Source organism: Haliaeetus leucocephalus, unplaced genomic scaffold, assembly GCF_000737465.1.
Source record: "Haliaeetus leucocephalus isolate CR32 unplaced genomic scaffold, Haliaeetus_leucocephalus-4.0 Scaffold657, whole genome shotgun sequence".
Lineage (NCBI taxonomy): Eukaryota > Metazoa > Chordata > Aves > Accipitriformes > Accipitridae > Haliaeetus > Haliaeetus leucocephalus.
In genome coordinates this window covers 4677458-4690148 of record NW_010973093.1, presented here as the reverse complement: position 1 = coordinate 4690148, position 12691 = coordinate 4677458, and the positions used below count along the sequence as shown (strand labels likewise).

General features: G+C 52.9%; 1 protein-coding gene across 1 annotated transcript in view; it reads left to right on the top strand.

Annotated features, from left to right (window-relative positions):
• NTN1 (netrin 1) overlaps positions 1-12691 on the top strand; it is a 104078-nt gene that overhangs the window by 69840 nt on the left and 21547 nt on the right. The window contains exons 3-4 of the mRNA XM_010579437.1: positions 1329-1478; positions 4673-4726. Of these exons, the coding sequence (XP_010577739.1) occupies positions 1329-1478; positions 4673-4726 (204 nt within the window). The remainder of the gene's footprint in view (positions 1-1328; positions 1479-4672; positions 4727-12691) is intronic.

Here is a 12691-nt window from a genome sequence, read left to right as displayed (position 1 = left end):
CACTGGTCCTGACCCACAGAGCAGATCCCTCCAGGTTTTGGGCAGCAGGGCAGGTTTTCCCCCAAACGCTCTTTTTGGCAGGCAGCTCCCCTGAGGGGCTGAAGGAGAGCAGGATCAGTGCTCCCCAGGGAGGGTTTTGGCTGGCTCCTTCCCGAGGATGCTGCACAAGAAAAGGAAAGCTTTCCTGCCTTTCCCTGCCACCACTCAGCAGGGGCAGACCACAGTCTGGCACGGCGCTTGCAGCTCTTAGAAATCAGGGCTGTTAACAAATGTGCGAGGCCATAATCCTTTTGAGGCAGTGATGATAACAAGCCCTGATGCTTTTTTTTTTTGGGGGGGCCTTTTTTTTTTTTTTTAACAAACAGCTGCGCCGGTAAGTCCCACTGTGGGAAATGAGATGGTGAATGATTTCAAGTGCAGTATTTACATCCCCTGCCAAACCCTTCACATCTGCCCAGCTCTGCAGTCAAGCCTCTATCCATCTGGCCAGGAACAGCAGGTCCTCCAGCCTGCCTGCATCCCACAAGGGCATTTCCTTCCTGCGCCCGCAGTGCCAGCTGCCAGGGATGCTGCTCAGCAGGGAAGGGCTCAAGCAAAAGCACTGAAAGGAGGGTGGTTTGGTTTGGTTTGTTTTTTTTTTTTTTTGTAGCGCACGTGAAATGAATTCCCAACATCTCTGAAAGCAATTGCTTCCTGCCTGAGATCTGGTGTGCTGAAGGGGTGATGAAATGCTCCTTGATTTTGCACCTCTTCCTTACAGCCCTGCCGCTGCTCCGGGGAGCCCAAGGGAGTTTGAAGCTGGCTGGGGTGGGGGCAGTGGGTGCTGTGGCTCCTGGAGTCCTCCAGCAACACTGCCTTGCCTGCTCCCCTCCTCTTCAAGTCCTGCAAACTCTTGATCTCAGCACCCATGGGATGAGGCAGTTGCAGTGTCCACGGGTGGGGATCCTCGAGCGGGGACACCCCACGCTGCCTCCCTGGATCTGTAGAGCACTCCTTGCCCTGGGCAAGATGTCCTGGCTGCAGTTCCATCTGCGCAGCGGGACCAGCCATGGCCGGGCCACCCCTTCTCTGGTGCTATCCCCTCTGCGCCCAAGCGACGGCCACGTGCACCCTCTCTGCCAAATGCCACCTCTGTTTCAGGTCAGTGTGGTCGCTGGCTGGACGGGTTGTTGGCCGGAGGTCCAGCGCCAGCTGCGGAGACGGTGGAGCCGTGCCACGAGAGCTGCCGGCAGAGCCGCGGCGCTCACCCCGCTCCCCGCCAACGCCGCAACGCCACCTGCGCCCGCTCTCCTCTCCCCTGACCCTCTTGTTGTGTGTTCCCCCCACAGAGTGCGATTGCCATCCCGTGGGCGCCGCCGGCCAAACCTGTAACCAAACCACGGGCCAATGTCCCTGTAAAGACGGTGTCACCGGCATCACGTGCAATCGATGCGCCAAAGGCTACCAGCAAAGCCGGTCTCCCATTGCCCCCTGCATAAGTAGGTGGATCGCTCTTTCGATGTCTGTAGATTAGAGATATTAACCTTTGTAAACGCACAGGAGCCACTGCCCAGGCTGGGCGGCTACTAACCCCTCCTCATATATGCCAAAGGGCAGTGCTCAGGTACCCCTGCCAGCCACACTGCCCACAGTAGGGCATACAGTCCAAAATTCACCCCTAACTTCCAACTAGCTTGTCTGTCTTGTTGGGTGGGTTTTGTGAGTGCATCTACAGCCTAATTTGCTGGTAATTTGATACTGCTTCACAGGGCAAAGGTGCCCTGAGAGCACATTTGTTTTGGGGTACCACATCAGGTCTGGATGCTAGGGCAGATGGCTACAGACTGGTTTTTCTCTCCAAAATCAGGCTGTGCTGCACTGGCACAGAGCTCAAATCAGAGGACCTGCTGGTTTGATGGAGTTGCCATCACATTAACACAGCCGATAGCACCTGGATTGCTAAAGGGGATCTTACACTCACACAACCCACCCAGAAACATGGGCTGTTTTACCGTTTGCTTCCTTGAGTTTGCTTTTTAGTGTGCCTTCCCAAGGCTGCTCTCATCCTCTGCTCCAAAAACAACAGCAGCAAGCACCAGGTACAGCTCCCAAAGTCTCTCCGTTGCAGCATTTGCTCTGCAAACATCCACATCCCCACTCGGTCCCTGTCGAGCGCTCGCTGCCCGGACAAGGTGTGCTTTAGTCCAGTGCTCCTCTCTGCTGCCTGTTGGTTTTGCTGCTGTTGGATCATTCAGTAGCTCATGCACCTTGCGCGAGGCATCTCCACCTGCCCTAATGAAACGAAGCATCAAAATTACAGTGCCTGGGATGGGCTGGGCAGCAGGGGCTGCTCCCCTTGAGGTTGACTCCCTGCTGCTAAAAGGTGAAAAAAAGCCCAATGGGAAAAGAAAAGTGAGGGTTGAAAGAATCAAGTCTTTGTTGGGAATCCACAGTCTGCTCCCGCACTGTCCCCTCGCAGCATCTGCCTCTCAGGACGGCCATTGACAAATTATGGGGCAGATACCCTTTCTCCACCTTCTCCTGCTGAAGAAAACATACATTCCAGGGTGGTTTTTGGTCACTTGAGATTCATTCTTCCCCGTGTCGCAATGGGACGGCAAGAGCTCAGACCAGATGCTTGTTTCCCCAAGACATTACAGTCATGGCTCCAGTATGCTTTGCAGCAAGTATGCGCAAAGGTTTATCATTAATCATTCCCCAGGGCCATGGTAAATCAGAGAGTAAATTGTTCCTTGCATCACTTCCCTTGGGATTCATTGCACTAAATAAAGACAGACACAGAATTTCAACACGATCCAACTAGGCGTTGGGAGCCGGGCTGTGCTCATGCCAGCTGCCGAACTGGTGTGCTCAAGGCTGCCTGCTGGCGTGAGCCTGGCAGGGCTGCCTTGCCCTGGCCCTGCAACCCGGCCACCATTCTGGCACCCGTGAGAGCCCCTTAGTTCTGTGTCACTGCAAAACATCCTTTCCAAGGGGCCAAAACTTTTGTTCACATGTGTTTCAAGCAACACTCTGGCCTGGCTATCAAGCCGCTGTGCGGTTTGGGGGAGTTTGATCTGCACATATGATGCTAAAGTAATTAAATTGAGGATATGAGCAACTCGCAATTCTCTTATCTTAGAAAAACCCAAACCAGCACATTTTCATCCTTGAAAAATGTCAGTGTGTGTGGAAGTAGTTCACACATACTTTATACACGTGTAGTGGAGGGCACTTGCTCTCCATCCCTGCCCACACTGCTCTCCCATCTGGCACTGGGAGGGCACAGGAACACTGCAGCTAGCCAGGGGCTGTCCACCTTGTCTGCAAGAGCACAGTTACTCTCTGATTTACTACTGCTTATATTTTCCTTGTCCCAAAGACTTAAAGTCATGCAAAAATCACCTTGTGGGGAATGAACAAGACACCAGCGGGGTCTGTCTGCACCACAGCCCACGCCAGCAGGCACAAGCACCCATCCAGCTGCCAGCTTTGGGATGGCTGTGCTGGCTGTTCATGTACCGCCTGACTATGCACCATGTGTTTCACATGGACTTGTGCCTATGTTTAATTGCATAAGGGTGAACGATTCAAAAAGTCATCTAATTGGGCGGCACCCCTATAAGCTGCTGTCACTGCAATGCAGACAGACCTCAGCAAACCCACCTCTGTGGCCAGGCAGGTTCCCGAGAGCAAAAGTAGGAGGCAGATGCTGACCCCTAGCTCATGCCTAAATTCCACTTTCAAAATGGACTGGTAGGGTGTTCCCCCACCAGGATTCCCGGGGATGCACAGAAATTGCAGCACTGTGCCCTAAATGCACAAAAGATGTCAGTAATGAGGTCTGCATATGTGCACTGGGGAAAAGAGATCATCTTGCCAAAGTTGGGACCATATAATGCGCTCCATCTGCAGTCCATCCTTTTTAACATCAACAAACACAGTCAGATTTGGGCCATGAAGATCCAGAACATAATGTGGTTTCAGCTATGCAAAGCCAGCCCCAAATCAAAACCAGGGACCGTTGGATTGGCACCAGCTATGTTTGTGTTTCCTTTAAATGTGTGAGATAACACTTGAATTCCAGCAGATAGATGCAATGCTTTACCTGCATCTTATCTCACATAAGAGGAGTGGCAGCACTGCCTCAGACATGGAGTGAACCAGCAGCTGGAAGGAACAGCCCAGGGACAGGGAGAGGCAGCAATGCTCCCATTGCCTGCTGGGGCTGGGCACCTCGCAGCAGGCAGCCACACCACCCTGCCTGGCTTATGCACTCTCCGAGCCCCTGCAAGAGCACCCTTCACCCTGGGTTCCAAACTGGGACCTAGCAATTGCAGCAGGTTGTGTCTGGGCAGCATAGCAATTGCTGGCTGTGGCACCCTATCAATTATGTGGCTGGCTGTATCTTTTATTTTTAGCCGCAAGCCAAAATTTTTTGTTTAAAAAACCCTTTCCCACACCCTCTTGGGAGGTCCAGTTCCCCAGTGGGTATGGTCCTGGTGTGCTGGTTTCTGGGGCTCTTGCGAGGCTCCTCGCTGGAGGACATAGTTGGGAAACACCCATTGCTGGTAGACATGGTTGGGAACAGAAAATACAGTGTGTGCAGGGACCAGGCTCTTTGGGATTTGGAGTAATACCTCCTTCTTTTATCTCCTCACCTTTCCTGTCTGCTTCTCGCCGTCCTGCACAGAGATCCCTGCCGCTCCCCCTACCACCGCCGCCAGCAGCACGGAGGAGCCTGCAGGTACGTTGTCTCTTCTTTTAAAGCATCTTGTTGGTAAATGGCTTTTGAGCAATCGTCTGCCTGAGATGAAATTGCATTAAATTAATACATAAATTCTGGTTTTTGTACTGGGACAAGTGGTTTCCTTTTATGCCCCAAATGTCCGAGTGTTTGAAACAAGTGTGCTGCATCCCGAGAGATGGGTGTTTCTAGGTGCATGTGGGAGTGTAGAGAAGATGCAGAAAGATTTTGCCAGAGGTGCTAAATCTATAAGCACACAGAGGTTACCCAATGTGGAAGCAATGCTTGTTGAAAAAGAGGTAAGGACTCAAGACTACCACTGGTTGATTATTAAAGATTAGTGGTTACCTTCTCAAGAGGCTCAGAGAACAGTTCTGTCACATTTTTCTGGTGGAGAAGGATTAGAGGACCAAAAATCCACCAAAAGAGAACAAAAATCTAAGTGTTGTTTACTGCTGCATATGACCATTTCCTTTATTTGCCTAGATCTGTGTGTTTCTTGTGCTAAGCGATCTTAGGAGTTGATGTGACCTGTGTATGTTATAGCAATGTGTCTCCTGTCCAGTTTTGTGGGTCCTCAGGGTGGGACACGGCTGTGGTTAGTGGCATTGCTGGGGCCAGTTGTGCTCAGAGGTGTCTCAAGGCCAGTGACTGTAAGAGCAGGGGAAGCATCTTAGCTTGGAGCAATGGACTTGGATCACCGTATTTATGCAAGCTGCAAGACAGAGGATCATCCTGAGAAAGCTTTGGCATGTCACGGTGTGTGTATCCTCCTGTTTCCCCTCCCCTTGTCCTTGTGCCAAATACAACCCATGCAATGCTGACCCGGGGCTCAACACGTCTCTTTGTATGCCCCATCTCCACCACCGCACCTGCACCAACACCCCACCAACCTCCCCTCCTGATTTACACCCTAGAGGGGCTGACACCTGCCCCCACCATGCCACTGGGAGACTTTCCTGTCCCCAGCTCCCTCGGGTCGGATGGGTCTGAGCAGGGGATGACAGCAGGAGCCAGAGAGCCCTGGGAAAGCGTGACTTATCCCACCCTGCTGCCTGCCAGTTCCTGGGGTATTTGAACAGCGCCGCGGCTGTGAAGGACACAAGGTGTAAAGGCTGTTTGCTTTTGTCTCACCAGTGTAGGAGGACTCATAAATTAAGGATTTTGTACTAAAAGTGAAGGATGTCACCTTGAATTGAACTTTGAGCCAAGGCTCATCCCGTGGCAGGGCTTTTCATGCAGGCTATGCATGTTGCTGTATGCTCAGGAGTTCTTCCAGGGATGGGAAACCCGGGGAGCAAAGGGACAACAAGGTCTTCAGTCCCCAGCATCACAGGAAGGTAAAGCTCAGGGTTTTCTGTACGACTGATTTAAAGGACAAGTTCTACCACCTGTAAACACAGTAGCAGCAACTCCGTGTTTCAGTGTCTTCTCTTAGGCTGGTGTGAGCAAGAAATATCTCGGAGCCTTGGGTTTGTGCCTATTGCTTCACATGTGCTGCTTAAAGCGTCTCCACTGACCTGAAGGGCTGAAAGGAGCATGAAGACACACCAAAAACATGGCCCAGCCAGCACACTTCCAGCTCAGGTGCTGGTGATCAGCCCTTTTGCTCTTGCTGCTTTGCCCTATAAACTGGGTGCTGACGTGAGATGTGCGGTTTGGTGAGTCCATCACAATGAAGTATAGGACTATTGGGTACACAGACCATCCCACTTAACCTGAAGCCAAGCAGGAGCAAGTCTTCTCTTTCTTACAGCACTGTTTGCTTCCAATACCAGCCTCTGTTACCCGCTTCCATCAGGAGAAATATTCTTCCCCAACTCCTCAGGAGCTTAATTACATGCCATAGTGCATCCCACCATCTTCTTTCAGCCACAGAGAGCTCCTCCTCAAAGCTCCCATTAAACCTTCCATCTTGTCCTGGCTGCAAGAGGACTCAGTGTGGAGATGTCCCCCGCCTTGGCCAAGCCCCTGGGACTGGCAGGCACACCCCGAGTCTTCCCATGAGCTTCGTGAGAGCTGGCAGCTCCTGCAGCCTCTGCAACTCTTTCATTTATCTCAACACCGCACTTTGGTGCAATGTTGTAGGTGCATCCCAGCAATGCCAGCTAAACGTGCTGGATGCATGGAGCAGAGCAGGCTTCCTTTTCCCCATCTCATTCTGTGAGAGGGAAATTTATGTCTGCAACTCCTTGTTTCACCCCTTGCTATAAAAGAAGACCACGGTCTAGCTGAGACTTTTAGATGCTTGAGGGGAGGTTTTCCCCATCCACAGGGACTGTGCTGCTGATATATGGAAGATTTATAGGCAGATAGAGAATATTAGCTAGCGGTTTAAGGATCCAGTGGGACCAACTGACATCACAATTTCCAAACTGAGTGTGTTGAGTGGGGAGTCAAGCACTACTCAGCCCTTGCAGCTCTGCAGGGTGGTGCTTTCACCCTCCGTCAGGTAATAATAAACCCAAGCAATGTTTAACTACAAAAAGCTCAACAGATGAAATACCAGATTTCTCACGGGCTCCTGTTATTTAGCAGGGACTTGCAGACTAAATGTTCTGGTAAATTGCCCTAGTAACACCGAGATTTTGTGCTCCACACCAGGATCTGTCTGTTCCTCACCCCACAGCCTCTCAAACCTGCTCTGTTCCCACCCTGCTGCAGGGATGGCAGAGCAGACCTCTTGCACCATGATGCCACGGGGCTTATCACAGGCTCTGTCTGGCAGCTGAGGAGATGCAGAGATGTCTTCTCACAGCCCTTTCTGCAAGGAGCTTGGCTTCTGAGATGAAGTCCTTGTGTGTGGAGCTATAGCATCTCCATGCTGGGATCTCCTCACACCATCGCTGACCCAGGGAGCAGAAGCAGCCCCAGCACTCACACCAGGGACCTCCCAGCCAGAACCTTGGATGCTTGGTGGAGTCTACTTTCCTTGGGCTCCTTAATTCCAGGGGCCAGGGCACGTTCCACCCAGTGCAGCTGCCCCAGCCCTTTCCTAAGGCAAGACCTGGCTCATGCCATCCCCTCCCCTGCTCAAGATCAGGTTGCAGGGCATGGGTGCATTTCTGAGCAAGTAAATAACTGCTTTGCCCATCACCATGGTGTGAAGCATCCCTCAGGTCAGTTTTGCATGCAGCTTGCCCTGCTAAGCCTTCTATCAGTCCTGGAGCCGGTGGCAAGAAGTGACACTTGAGCAGTGTCCCTGAGTTTGAACTGGCCACAGGGGTCTCTCAATGTCTTTTTGCTGCTGTTAGGAGCTCATTTATCTGGGCACATTCCTATTCATGAGTCCAAAGGGGCCTTTCTGAGGACATTCTCTATTTTTCACAGTCTTTCCCTGCCAGTCCCCATGTCCTCTCACATCTTTCCAGAGCGTGACCACGAAAGGGGCTGAATGCAGGCGAGGGCTTGGAGGAAGCAGCGTTTATCCACATCCATCAGCCAACGTCCTGGCTTGAAAGGAAAGAGCTGCCAAAGCCCCAGTCCTGCTGCCCCCACGGGTGAGGACTGGTTTGGGGGTGACACATCTCCCACCTGTGTGCTCCGTGCAGATAGCAACACAGCTGGGGAAACAGGTCCTTTCCGTGAACTCCCTGCACTGTCCTGGGCAAATGCCAACTGGGGCAGCTGCATTCGGCCATCCCAAATTCCACGTGCCACCTCAATTGGCCACAGCCCTGTCAGCGCCTGCCCTGAGCTGATGTGCTGTGGCAGTGTGACTCACAGCAGCCCCGGGCACTGTGCCGGGTGGGCTGGGGTCGGGGCTGGGGCTGGGGCTGGGGCCAGTTCCCCCTTGGCCCCTCGGCTAGCCAGCGAGCAGAGCCAGGGTGAGCAAGGCAAAAGCATAGACCCTGCAGCAATAGGACCCTTGAGCAGGACAAGGGGGTGCACAGCCTATTTTAGGCACCAAATGTGGACACTTTGGTGAAGAGCAGGTCCCTGTGCAGCCAGTGGGGAGAGATAGGTGCTTTCTGCCACCCATGCATGTCCCTGGGTGAGTGCCGATAGGGATGGCTGCAGGGACCGGAGGTGTGTCGGTCAGGACGTGCCCCTCACCTCTGACCGAGGCTTTGGGTAGGTGTCTGCAACATTTTCCAGCCTTGCTACAAAGGGACCATCTCATCCTGGTGCTGCTGGCAAAGCTACAGCCTCCAGTCCCAAGCCCCCACTGATCCTGGGAGCAAACAGCCCCGTTGGGGAAGGAGTGAGTCCCGTAACTCTGCATCCTCATCATGGAGAGAAGGGTTATTTAGGGATCTGCCCAAGCCTAACTGAGTTTGCATAAAGCCAGTAACTGAGAACATCTCAGCAGGGTTAGAGATCTCCCTTCAGCAAAGGAACTCCTCGCCGGAGGCTAGGAGAGGATTATCTATGGGCTGGGAGTGAGTCGGGCATCCTGACAGCCTGGGAGCCATGAGAAATGACTCGACAGTGTCTCTTGGATCCCCGTGTCGCTGGAGGGCTGGATCTCCCCGCACTCTGCCCGGAGGGGTGACTGGGGACCAATCTATCTTGCCAGGAGCTGCTCGCGCTACCTCCTCGTGAAAGCCCAGCAGAGGCTGAGCCAAGCTGAGCAATCTGATGGGCTCAGTGTCCAATCATAATTCTTCTCGCTGTGATTTTTATTGGACTTTTTAAGCACCGTTTTGTCCAGGGAGCTTGAACCCTCCATATTTCATCCCTTACCCTCTGCAGGGAGCAGCAGGCAGCCCTGGGTCTCAGCATCGCTCAGCCCCCACCGCCACCCTGAAGCATCCTGCCAAAATTCATGGTGTTTTCTTGACAAATGCTTAAATTGGTGTGTCTGAGAGCCAGAGCTCCCATAGTATGGGATCGAAGGGGTTATAGAGATGGAGGAAGAAACTAGTGGGAGACTTTGGGTGCAGCTGGTTCTGGGAGAGATGCTGCTTTATTTCCTTTGCTCGTAGCTATGCAGGGCAGAAAGTGCCTTCCTCCCCAAAAGCTGAGTTAGCATCACCACCACTCTGAGTCAACGAGGGGTAAATGGCAAAAAAGCACAGGCCAAAGCTGGCCTTGGTACAAGGGGTGGAACAATGTCGACTTTGGCATGGGGGTCCTGCCTGGCTCTGCTTAGCTCTCAGAGTTCCGAATCAATTTGGGGAAAAAAGTGAATTGTTTAGATGAAATGCATTCATACTCTCCCATGCCAGGAGATTGGAGGATGAGGAGGGGATGCTTCACATTTTTGTGGCCAGGTGAGGAAAGCTCTTGCTACCACCCCATCCTTTTCTGGTCCCATTCAGAGATGCAGAAGGGGCCAAAGTGAAAGGGCAAAAAAAAAAAAACCAACAGTGGGGGGAAAAAGGTTTACAAACCTCCCAGTCAGTCATTGTCTTATCTGAATCGAATCCAGATTGGCTTGGAAATGATTATCTTAGGTGGATGATTTCAGCTAGTGGGCTTAAATAAAACCAGGTGATTGGATTGGTGCAACTTTGCATGGTTTTCCCCTGGAATTCAGCCTCTGCAGTTTCAAAACCAGATCTGGACTTTCCAAAAGTCATTTGGGCTCAAGGTGTTGCCTGGGCCCTTTTGTTCCTGGCTGGTGAGGAAGAGGCTGGATTTAAGTGCAGAAAAGGGAAAAAAATCCCGTTCACAGTGATCCCTGGGGTTCCCTCAGATGTGCACAGACCAGAAGCAGCTTGGCTGCAGGTTGCAGCTTTCCCAGAGTGCAGAGGCAACCCAGCACAGAGATGGATGCATGCTGTGGTATGAGAGGATGATTAATACCTTCCGGAAGCAGCTCGGAGAAGGGAGATGGGCAGTCAGGTCCCTGATCTGGAACAATCTGGAATAGTCCTAAGGAAAAACAAACACCCCTCCCCCCCAAAAAAAAACCCCCCAAACCCAAATCCCACGAGCTGTCTGAGCCTTTCAAGACTGTTCCTGCTTCTGTGTCTCACTTAGAAAAAACACACGCAAATGTTATGGCTTCAGTCCGGGAAAATAGAAACTTTGTAGGAAATAGTAAAAAACATTCACTTGAAAACAATTGCTCCTCGGGGAAGAACTCTCCATCTTGCACAGCTGGGCAGTCCCCCGTGCCACCACAGTGCCAAGCCCCCACCGGCATGCCACGCATTGTCGGGAGCGTTTGGGACAAGCCACTGCCCCCATGCCACCCACTCATTCCTTGCGTACCATGTGTGTACCTGCATACTCATACCCCACGCTAACCTCCCCCTGCAACCTCCATGGGGCTCTCTGGACCCCTCACCACCCTGTACCCATGTCCCAGATTTGGGACCCTCTGATGCCTTCCCATCCCATCCCATGGCAGAGCTGGAGGCCCCGCATCCTTCTCAGGCTGCAGCTGGCTTTTCACTACTTACAGGCTTAGGCTTTGGGATGAAATTTCCAAATTTTAGCCAGAATCCTCCACCAAGAGCCAGGAATGGGGGAAATTGGCCTCTCTGATGAGTTGGTACTCCTGTTTCAGCATCATTTGCTGGTAGTCCAAGTAGTCCTGCCCTAAACAAGGGTTGTTTTTCTTTGTCTGAAGGTAAAACGCTTTAATTTTTGCCTGCCCATGTCCCTCGTGAATTGAGGTGTTGCAAGGCCACCCTCGGAGAGTCCCCTGCTCCCAGGTACATGCCATCACCCCTGGGGCAATCATGGGGGTGAGCAGCAGGAACAGGGCTCATCCCTCCCACAGCAGAAAGGCAAAATGCAGATTTCAGAGGGCAGCCACAGGTTCACAGCCATCTTTGTAGATGGACATGGAAGAAAAGGGGTCCCTCAGGTCTGCTGCCACTGCCACTTGCATCACCCCAGCAAAACCTCACCAGGCGCTGTTAGAAGATGAGTTAAATCACTTGCTCCCATTGCTAGTATGGGGGCTGTGCTTGAATTTCATGGCTCGGGCAGCCACCTCCTTAATTCCAGCCTCCCAGCCAGCTTGTACCCATGCATCCCCATGGGAACGTGGTCTTTTTGGCTCAACAGCTCCATTCCCAAGCAGAGGCTGTGGACCACTGTCCCCCCTGCTCATGGTCACATAAACACTGTGATCATCACTGCAGCAACAGCTTCAAGGGAAAAGTGACATTAGGAAAGGATTAAATGTGCCGTAGCTTGTTTTAATGAGCTGCAGCAGCTGGAAACAAGGAGTCAACACCATGTGAGCTGCCAGCTGCCTCCACAACATCTGTGTGGGGTGCGAGGCTTGCTTGGAAAATGACAGCGTGGGGATGGGCCACTGGCATTGCGCAGCATCTCCGGTCGGGATGGGACGTGAGGCCAAACTGCTGCTCCCCAACTCCTTCCCAAATGCTTATCTAAACCGCTGGACCAGCTCCATCCCAGGGTGAAGTCAGTGGCAAATCTCTCCCCGGTGTTGTACCCACAGGGGCAAATGCAATGGGTGCCGGCGGCTCGGCAAGAGAGGACCTGGCTCATCACTCTGTGCTTGGGCACTGGCATGTGAACACAGCTCTTGGGTGGGCTCTTGGAGAGCTGGAGGAAGCAAGTCCCACACCACGCTGAAGTTCACGTCTTCTCTCCTTGGGGCAGGGTTGCACCACGGTCATTGTGTTTGGATGGTGGCACTTGCCCATGGCATCTCACCGACACAGGCTCAGAGGCTGTGTCAGAGGGGCCGGGGAGATGTCCGTTGAACTCCATCTCTCCCTGCCTCCCATGGTCTTGGCCCCCCATGGGGTGACGGTTGGGTCGGAGTCTCCCCCTGTGCCTTGGTTTTGTCTCAGAGGTGGCCCCAAACCAACGCTGCCAACCTGTGTTGAACATTGCAACCCTCCCAAATCTCACATGGGCAGCCCCAAGCACAGTCACCTCAGCAGGTCCAGGTCCCTTCTCAGGCTGGGCTGGCTGGCTACGAGCCTCAGCTGCTGGGCACAGCACAGCCACCCAACCTCCTCCAGCCTCCTGCCAGCCCCTGGGGTTGCTGGTCCGTCCGGGTGCTGTGCTCCCCAGGGAGCTGCACTG